This window comes from Empidonax traillii, unplaced genomic scaffold (assembly GCF_003031625.1).
Source record: "Empidonax traillii isolate 1590-97213 ecotype Southwest subspecies unplaced genomic scaffold, ASM303162v1 scaffold288:size648122, whole genome shotgun sequence".
Lineage (NCBI taxonomy): Eukaryota > Metazoa > Chordata > Aves > Passeriformes > Tyrannidae > Empidonax > Empidonax traillii.
Genome location: NW_020955481.1, coordinates 629,856 through 640,141, shown reverse-complemented (window position 1 = coordinate 640,141; position 10,286 = coordinate 629,856). Strand labels below are relative to the sequence as shown.

The window sequence follows — 10,286 nt, the reverse complement described above, 5'->3', positions numbered from 1 at the left end:
ATCCCAGAGTGGGGACAATGAGAGTGTCACTCCACTCTTTTCCCAGGATGCTCCACCAAACCACAGTATTTGTCCTTAAAGTAAAAAAAGCCAAAACCAAACAAAAAAAACCCCAACAGGAATAAGAGATTGCTGTTATGGCAGGATCAGTTCTTTAAGAATCTCAGTACATCTGAACAGGGAAAATAATTTTTGGGGCAGAACAGCACATGAATATTAATTTACAGACTGGGTCATTTGTGGGAGGTGGGAGCAAGAGAAAGAAGGGAAATGTAATTCAAATAAAGGTTAACAACATGTTTACTCATACAGAAAGCATTGAAGTTCTGAGAGATTGTATCTCTTGATATATATGGTCACTAAATTCTTCTGTTTTTATAGCAGCTCTAAAGCGAGATCTACACAGAAAGATACCAGTAACTCTTTTCTGGACAGGACACTTTAGCCTCATGGCATCCATCAAACAAATAATGAAGGTTGTACTGTTTGATGTCCTCCTATTCATCAAAAGAAAACATTAGCACTCCATGCTCTGCCGTCCACTCTTCTGAGAAAGATACAGCAGTTCTGAGACTGCTCTGCTTTATATCCCTCCATTAAATACTAATTTTAAAAAGGCTTTGTCAAGTACTGTCCTTGGATATACCTGACCTGAGCAGATCAAGTATCAGAGGCAGTCTTTGCTGCAAGCAAGTCTCATTGCTGTAAGTCTTTGCTGTAAGGAAGTCTTACTCACTAAGCTTACCCAGGCATCCAGAAGCTCTGTTCTTCATAGATTTTGTCTTTTCCAAGGTTTCTTAAATGTTCATTGTGAAATTAAACGACAAACCATATACTTGTTTTCAATCCCATGTTGCCATACTAAGCTACAGAATCTGAATTTCTCCCTCTAGCTTTTTTAATACAGTTGTTAACAAGAATTAAACAAAGAAAGCTGGACTCATTCATAGATAAAAGAAACAGATTTGCAGTACAACTATTAAAAGAAGCCTAAAAAAAATATAACTCAACACACTTGCTGCTAGCAAAAACTGGAAAACACACTACAGGTTCACTGATTTCTAGGTAGAGTCTGCTGAGCAGGAGTAAAGATAATTCTTTACAATATGCAATGCTAATTCTCTAACTGCATCAAATTTCTGATAGAGCAACACAAAGATATTCTTGCTATACTTCTGTAATTCACCTCAACAGAAAAAATCCATCATTAAAAACTTAAAAACATAATCATCATACTTATGCTTCCACTATAAAACAGATTAAGTTAAAATATATAGTTTTAATATATCTATATGTAATATATATTATAATGTAAAATTTCTATATAAATATATAGACATTAGGAATGTTGCAATTTTTAAGGTTAATAAAAGCTTGTTACAATCTCACTCTTCGAGTGTTACTTCACTGACAATAAACCTGTGTACTTTAGGTCCATGAAAATAAAAAGATCAAGGTTAATAAATTTCTGCAAAACTTAAAATGTAAATAAATCAGCCCAAAAACCATAAAAAATAGGTGATCATTTCAGAACAGCTGCTAGGGCAAGAAATGCCTGGCTGACTTCCAAATTATTCTCATTCAGAGAAATCAAACCAGAAAATTTAAAATAATTCTACTCTGCTGCACATTAAAGAGACATTTTTCTTGAAGACTTTCTTTCATGAAGGACAATTTTATGAAAAATGTATACTCCACTCATTTTCACTGAAGAGTCAAGAAAGTTTACCCTGACTGGGTAAAAACACTTACTGCTTCAACACTGTACATGTATTTACTGAGAAATCCACATGGAGCTTTAAAAATTACTTCTAGTAACAAGAGTGAAGGTATCTACAGCAGTAATTGGGAATTTTCCAAGACATACTCCTCACCTAAGCTCTGTCAGCCTGCACACACCTGGACCACCTTTGCTTAGGGGTTTAGCAAGATGGAGACCACATGTGTTCTGATTTCCTCTGCCTGTCCTAGAAGAAATTTGACCCAAATGTGCATTTCCCCAGCTTCCTGTCAATTCTACAACCTGAAGATGTGGGGATGAAGGACAGGAGAGGCCACAAGGATGAAGTGAATGTGAAGCGATGAGATGTGAAATAGAGGAATGCCAAATCCAGGAAGAAAGAGAAATGAAATAAAGGAAATAGGAGGGGAAATGCATATGGAGGGAAGGGATAGGGGTACAAAGATATAGTAGTTGCTAGGGATGAACATACAGAGCAAAGCAGAGGGTGAGGTGGAGGGAAGGAACAACAACAAAAAACAACCCATACCAAAAAAAATCCAATGAAACCCAACAGAACCATACTTTTCTGATTCAGAAAGAATCACTGCTGGCTGAACTTCAGCACCAAGCTCCACATCCACTTCAACCGTCAAAGACTAGCTTTGAAACCAACCAGCAAAATGGAAATCATCAACCTCCACTAATTGTACAAGGAATTATTACCATCACTAGCTATTCTGCAGAGTCAAATAATACAAATTCAGTGTGATCTTTAAAGACTTCAAAAACATTGCGCCAATGATCCTGGTTCCAACGTGGTTCCGCACCACAGGAATTAATTGTCTTCCTTTTTTTTTAAGTTTAGAAAATATTTCAAAAAAAAACCAAACAAAAACATTAGGAGAAGGCTGATGAATTTGCACAGTCAAGCACAGAGAGACAGGTACAGCCAGAGTTAAGTTCAACTGAACAATTTAACCTTATTGACACATGTATAACATCATACACTACAGTTTCATTCCCAAACCACGCTTTTACTAACTCATCCCCACTTCCTCTTGTGATGCCTCTAGGGTGCCAATTTGTTAGAGGAGTTCTCCTATAGCAGGTGTCCACTCACCCACCACAGAGAACACCACATCTTCCCCTCCCATCCCTTGACAGCAATCAAGACAAGGAGCACAGCATGGAAGCAGGAGTCCAGGAACTTAGGTGACAGCAAATCAATGAAGAAAGTAAGTGCAAGGAAAAGGCCACAGGGATTTAAAAAGAGAGAAAGAAAGAAAGAGAGGAAAAAGAATCCCTGGCTTGCTCAGTGTTTGCTGTCAAGAACCAGCCCACTCACAGTACAAGACTCATAAAAATGTAATAGTTAGCCTTGTGGGGAGGGGGAGGCACAGGTGGGGAAAGACCCTATGGATCATTTGGGATGAGGGCTGTTTGGCAAACACGTGTAAGCCATATATACCAGAGATAAAATTATCTGTGAGAAGAAGTCATTTCATAACATTTCTATGAAAATAACAAATTAAGGTAATCTTTGGTGTGAATATTTACATCATCAGTAAGCAACAACAATTTTAGATGGTGAAGATGGAAGCCTTAATTCCTGGCATTGCCAGGAGCAAGGAGGCAGTCAGGGCTCTGATCTTCTGGATCACCCTCAGAGTGAGTCTGCCTCTGGTCTGTCGCAATTTATGAACTGTAAAGTTCAAAGCATAGGCATTAAAGTCACCTACTCAGACTAAAGCCTGGATACCTCCCACTTCTACATGAACTTCAATGTTTTGAGGCAAGCATGCAAAATAAATACTATTTGCACTTGGAGCAAACGTAAAATGGCAACATTACCAAATCAAAAGAGGCATGTTGTTAAATGCCAGCTTCTCAGGAACTTAGACCAAAGAATGAGAGCACAGGCCAGAGGAAAACTAGGAGTGTTTTCACTACACATCCTTGCCCAAGTCAGCGGTACTGAATGGAGTACAAAGGTGACTGAGTAAACAAGACCATCCGCTCCTACCTTTAATTAGAATAAATGGTACTGCTAACCCTAATTCAAATCTTTCCTAACTTGTGGTCACTTGGGAACCCTTGGTGTTGACATCCTAGTAACAATTCTCTTCTGTTGAAATGCACAAACTTTGGTTAACAACTGCACAGAAAACCTCCTGGCACCCAGTCAAGAGAACGGCAAACAAACAAAAAAATCCAAAAACCTGCTCTGAAACAAGACATGAACACACATGAGAGAAACAACCTCATAACACAGGGCAATTGTAGATGTACAAGTACATATGTATGTTTAGGTAAATCAGTGTGTTTAAGAAATGTTCTGTAACTAGATAGAACAAAGTTTTACAAAGCAGACCTTAACAGCAGTGTGAGAATTAGCAGTCAGCTTTGGGGATGGGTTCTTTGAAGAACGAGGTAATTAGCAAGGCTGGAATTGTTTTCTTACCTCTTTCCTTAGAGTGCCCAAAGCACTCCTAAAGCAATAAAATTTTATCTGCTGACTTCACAGTTGATTAAATAGATGTAGCCCAAAATAGATTTAAGAAAAGTTATTAGCATATCAACCCACTAACAATAAAAATATGCCAAGAGCAGTATCAGTTTATTCAAAAATGTTTTCCACAAGCTTGTCTCTTCCTTCCTACTTTTTCTGGTAAAGAGACCATGCTTCCTCCTAGAGATTCTTCAGCTCCAGAATAACATAGTTCAGTGGTACCTCTGGACTTTCTGACTGTGATGCTCAAGCTTGACGTGCCTTACCATTTATTCAGTGTACGAATACCAAGAGAAACCTATTTCAAGTAAGTATGTGTAAAAGACCCACATCCTTTTAGCCCATGAAATGTCTTTGAGGTGGTGCTCCACCAGCTTGCCATACTTATAAAACCCTTCTCCACACTTCAAGAGCTTTCAAGATGGAAGATGTGTGTTCACTTCAAGAATTCAGCTTGGATCAATAATCAGCCTGATCCAACAAACTTGTCACATCAAAGTTGACAAAATGAGACTGGAATAATAAAGCCCTTGCAGAAAAATGGAGAAGACTAATTCATCAAAAATAAAATGGATAATGCATAAAAAGAAAACCTTTAATCACACTGATAATTTCAAAAAAGACTCCTCTTAATCTGCCTTATTTTTCATGTGCGCTAATTAGAAATAAACTTGCTTATCAACAGCTTATGCCTTTGAACCATCTGATTATAATGTCAAAACAGGCAGTCAGAAGCTTATACTAACTGCATGTGCATTCACAGTTTATAAAAGGAGTCACAGTCCTTTTAAACATCTTTACAGAAATACAAGTTCTCTTTAAGTTCACCATCCATTTTGACAATTGATTTCACATCAATTTTCCTCAATCTCTTTGACGACCAGGAGAAAATAGAATTTCTGACTTTTAAAATTACTGGGAGATTAAAGCCGAAATAAAGCAACATATGCATATTCGTTTCTCATACCTTTAACATCTGGATCATCTATATGGGGTTCCAAATTTTCTATCATTTCTTCTAATTCTTTCCTTGTTGCCATAGGAATGCTTGGAGACACTGGCATAGTGAGTTCCTGAATTTCTCTATCGAGTTTTATATCAGAAGTCTGCTGAAGCTCAAAGTCAATGTCTATTTCAGGAAGTGGAGTCCTCCAGAAATGGAAAGAGTTGTACAATTCCTGCTCTGGAAGAGAGGTTTCCTGTGAATTCAGCCCAGCCTCCCGCAGACCTGCTGTACAGCAATGAGAACTCTCCTCATTCTCATCCGCCATTTCCCTACAAGATTCTGAAGACAAAGTGCAATGGAAGGATGACTCAGTCTGGTAATCACTTTCCCTCTGGGAGTTATTTGACACTGTATTTTGATCTTCCATGGCATTTTCAAGTTTTGTTGCAAGATCATCGCTATCAACAACATGTGGAGACAGATCCTCTGTCCTGTTGTGCTCTTCATCTGTTGTGACATCTTCTGTGGTCCTGACTTGTTCACTGTTGAGTGCCAAAGCAAATGAACATTTACAAACCAAAACAAACTTGTTGCAAACAGATGCTCTTGAAAATTCAAACACATGCTATCAATTTGTTATTTATCAAAGTGCATTTACTTACATCATAATAAAAAAAAAAAAATCAGAAAATCACAGAATGGTCAAGGTTGGAAGGGCCCTCTAGAAGCTATCTGGGCCAAACCCCCTGTTCAAGCACTGACACCCAGAGCTAGTTGCCAGGACTGTGTCCAGATAGCTTTTGAATATTTCAGCCTCCATGGACAACCTGTGCCAGTGCTTGGTCATCCTCACAGTAAAAAGAAGTGTTTCCTGCTGTTCAGAGGGAACCTCCTGTGTTTCAGGTTGTGGCCATTGCCTCTGACCCTGTCACTGGGCACCACTAAAAAGAGCCTGTCTCTGTCCTCTTCAGGCATTTAGGGACATAGATAAGATCCCACTGACACCTCTCTTTTCCATGCTTAAGTCCCAGCTCTCTCAGCCTTTCCTCAGAGAGATGCTCCACTCTATTATCTTGTGGCCCTTCACTGGACTCTCTCTGGTATGTCCACGCCTCCCTCTGGATGGCAGCATTACCCTCTAGTGAATTAGCCACTCCTCCCAGTTTTGTGCCATCAGCAAGCCTGCTCCACCATCCAGACAGGACTGGACCCAATATTGACCCTTGAGTTACATGACCAGTTATTGCACCATTGATCAGTGCCCTGTGGGCCCAGCCATTCAGCAGCCATCAATCCACCTCACTGTTTGCTCATCCAACCAACTTCATCAGCTTCTCTAAAAGGACCTTACGGGAGGCTATGTCAAAAGTCTTCCTGAAGTCTAGGCAGACAGTATACACTGTTCTCCCTTGTCTATCAGGTCAATCATTTCACCACAGAAGATATCCTAACTTACTGAATAGTCATGTATTTTCAGTAAGTAACTGAAAATTTTGGTCTATTAAGATGAGATAATTCAGATCTTTCCATATATCAAGACACTAAATTTATCTAAGTAAGTTAATTTTCTAAACTTGCAGTTAACACAAAAGAAAGGCAACGAGAAAAAAAAAATTGTAGATTTTGCAAATTTTACCTATTTTCCTGTGCAGAACCACAATCTTCTGTGTTTTTACCATCTTCTTCTTTAAAATACTGGCCACTGCTGGATGGATTAGCAAAAGTTGATATGAAAGGCCCCAGAGACTGAAAAGCTGCTTGGCGGACCTAGTGGAAAGGGTCCAAGGTAAAAAAAAAAGTTATATATATATAAATCTTGCTGTCTTATGAAACATAAAATGCCTGATACTAGGAATTGGAAGGCTCTTAAGCACACTAAAGGGAGCAAGAGCAGAGGCTCTTGCCTGGAAGGAGTCAGCCAGCTGTATACATGCAGTGCCAAGTTAAAAAAAATGTTAAGAAAAAGGAAAAAGCAGGGTAAAACCAGTTAAATCACAGGTAACAAAGTTGACAGGTCTACTCCCCACAACGAGAGAAATCAGAACCTGTTAAGATAGTCGAAATAGGTATATTTGAAAGCTCAGCTGAGAATTTTAAAACTTGAAAGGAAAGCATCATTTACAGTGAACAGACGTTTTACTTCCGGAAGTTTGACTGATAAACTCTACATTTCTTTCCCTTTCCTATTTGGCTATTTTGCACATTTCCTCCTCCTGTCTCCTACTTTTTATTCTCCCCTTGTCAACAATTCTCTATCTCAACTTTTCTTATTTGATTTAATTCTGCTGGGCTACAACTTGCATGACTTTCCAAGATATAAGAGCTCATGTTCCTGTGCATAAGATCCTTGGCTCTTGGAAGCAGTCTGCTTAATAGCAAACTTAGGGTTTAAGAATAGATCTACAAGACAACAAATAAAATAAATTTTAAAAAACTAACAAACCCAAAAACCAGCAACAAAAAAATCCCACACAAGAAACAATAAAAAATAAAATAATAAAAACTCCCACCAACAACACCCAAAACACCCAAAACCAAACAAAGCACAAACCAACAACAAACTCCACCACCCCACTCCCCCAAAAAAAGACATGGTGGTAGGGAACCCGAAGGAATACAAGTTAAGTCCCATTAATTTTCCAGTTTTATTAATGATTCTCAGCAGTGTTAACTTACAGGCAGTTCTGTGGCTGAAAAAAGCTATCCCACTGACACAGTTTTTCTTACATGCCGCAGTGAAAATGTGAGGGACTCTACACCCGTTGACAAACTAAGCAGAACAATTTTGCTGGAGGTGCGTGAAAGAGGTTATCCACACCTGTGAGAAGTTTTATAAGGAGTACTGCAGCAAAACCCTTTAAAATGACAGCTATTCAAGAAATAAAAAGCAATTCTTACCCATCGTGAAGGATCACTAATCAAATTAATAAAAAGGGTTGACAATTTTGTCCTCCGGACCTCCTGTGATGTTGCACAAGAAACTGCCATGAAGCATTCAGCACAGGCTTTCCTAACTCCCCACACATTATCAGAGCAGAGCTGGAAAAACCTCGGCAGCTGTTAGGAACATAGTGAGTGAGTTTGCAAGTCTTAATAGGTGGCACCTGTTTCAAGGCAAGTTCTTTTTTCACATTCATTTCCTTCATCTGGTTCTCCACCCTCATACTCGGGTGAGTTAGTTTAACATTTGCAAGACAAAGAACACACATTCAGTAGCACAACCCCTTCTAATCAGTTGTTTTCATGTTACTTATGGATACAGATAAGGAAAATTCACCTGTCTGAAGCACAGCAAAGAAATACTAACTTTTTAACCTGTATTATACCACAAAAAAACCCACCAAAAAAAAAACAACTCCAAAAATATCCCCAAGCTCAGCAAACCTATCATAACACAAAACCTCATGTCTACACCATTCTTTTAGAGGTTGTGGATGCCCCGTCCCTGCCAGTGTTCAGTGCCAGGTTGGATAAGGTCTTGAGCAACCTGGTCTAGCGGGAGTTGTCCCTGCCCAAGGCAGGGGGGCTTGGAACTAGATAATCTTTAAGGTCCCTTCCAGCCCTTAACATTTTTTGACTCTGTGATGGAACATTTTGACTATCAGAGACCACTTCAGATTTTTTTGTAAGATTCTTACTGAAATGCAAAGGCATATCATCTTCAGAAAGAAAAACTTTTCCACCTAAACTTCTCATTGTTAGATTTATCAATCTTTGACACCACCTACCCTACAAAGCAGGACCTGAACTTCAAAGGGAAACAGGGAAATGAGAGAAACAGTGTATTTGGTGCAGGAGAAAACATGTTTGAACAGACCAGTGGTTTTACTAATAAAACTGAAGCACTTTCAAGTTGCTCAGATGTTTGGGTTTTTTGGAAACAACAATGGTAAGGGTGGACAGAGTGCAGGTGAGGAACAGACATTCAGATCCATCACATGGCTGCCTTGGCTTGGAACTGGCACAATAACAAGATGTAAGTAATACAATGGCTGTTGCTACAGCTTTGTTCACAATTACTGATGTTCAGCTGTTCCTACACCCTGCATCAAAGTTTTCTGGACTCTGTCTCTAACTAAATAAAAAAAAAAAAACTATGTCAGAAAATGAAATTTTATCATTCAGCTTTTTACACCCCTTTTGTTTTTATAATAATCCAAAATGAGAAAATGGCATTCTCTGTTATGAAAAGAGAACCCCAGCTGTCCTGCCACAAGTTATTGCTTTCAAATGAAATTTTTTATTTCATAGCCTAATCACACCCTCTACAAAGTTTTAATCCAAATTCATTACACTAATCGCTAAAAGGGCAGTTGTGTGAGAAAAGTCAATTTACATCCCAAATCAAGAAGCAGATGGGATGCAAATCCACACAACTGAACTTCACTGCCAAACGGCTTGAATCACTTAGTACAGAGTGGAAAATACAGCAAATGTCGTAAGTACATAAAAAAATGCCCTGAGTGGCACAGTAAGTCTACCTGTCCCAATATCACAACTGCAGAATGCTGCAGTCTCTTATTGAAGTCATGCCTACATTTACACTCTCTCTATATAAGCCCCTTGCTAATTCAGGGCACTGACTTATCAGGCTCTTCTGGCCCTCAACAAGCTCACTGTCCACATCCTCAAGAGGAGAAAGCTTGAAGAAGAATCCCAGTAACTGCCAAGATGATTTCTGCTCCCCAGCCCTGTCTTGTCTCTGAACCTAGCAAAACATCCACTAGCTCCTTGGACCCACTAGGGTAAGGGGGGCACTGCTAAGGATCCTCTTCTCACCAGTCCATCCAACTCCCTGCTTTTCCATTTTGAAACTGTCTCTCTTCCCTTTACTTCATTTGTTAATGCCCAGCTTCATTTATTTCCTTTACCTTTCTTTCTCTTCCCCTCCTTTCCAGGAAGGCAAGTGAGGTTTTGTTTGAGGCAGGAAAACTGACTTGAGAAGATTAAATCTATGAACAACAGCACTGAGTGATGTCATTTAAAAAGACCACATAAGCCTCACTGTATCTTCAATCTCTCACTGCATTTATAGACATTAAAAGACATATTCCTGCCTACTTCTTGCCTAATGCATTTCTGAACTTGCAAATACTCTCTGCCTCCAA

General features: G+C 39.1%; 1 protein-coding gene and 1 long non-coding RNA gene across 12 annotated transcripts in view; one reads left to right on the top strand and one right to left on the bottom strand.

The window, feature by feature from the left end:
• LOC114060722 overlaps nucleotides 1-10,260 on the top strand; it is a 17,924-nt gene extending 7,664 nt beyond the window's left edge. Inside the window, exon 3 of the long non-coding RNA XR_003571946.1 lies at nucleotides 10,178-10,260. This is a non-coding gene — a long non-coding RNA (uncharacterized LOC114060722). The remainder of the gene's footprint in view (nucleotides 1-10,177) is intronic.
• The window catches only part of LOC114060720 (serine/threonine-protein phosphatase 4 regulatory subunit 1-like), a 58,836-nt gene that overhangs the window by 7,207 nt on the left and 41,343 nt on the right, over nucleotides 1-10,286 (bottom strand). For all 11 annotated transcript variants that reach the window (XM_027890447.1, XM_027890443.1, XM_027890441.1 and 8 more), the window contains 3 exons: nucleotides 8,077-8,235; nucleotides 6,815-6,945; nucleotides 5,200-5,720 (listed from right to left, as the gene is read on the bottom strand). In XM_027890447.1, the coding sequence (XP_027746248.1) occupies nucleotides 5,200-5,720; nucleotides 6,815-6,945; nucleotides 8,077-8,235 (811 nt within the window). The remainder of the gene's footprint in view (nucleotides 1-5,199; nucleotides 5,721-6,814; nucleotides 6,946-8,076; nucleotides 8,236-10,286) is intronic.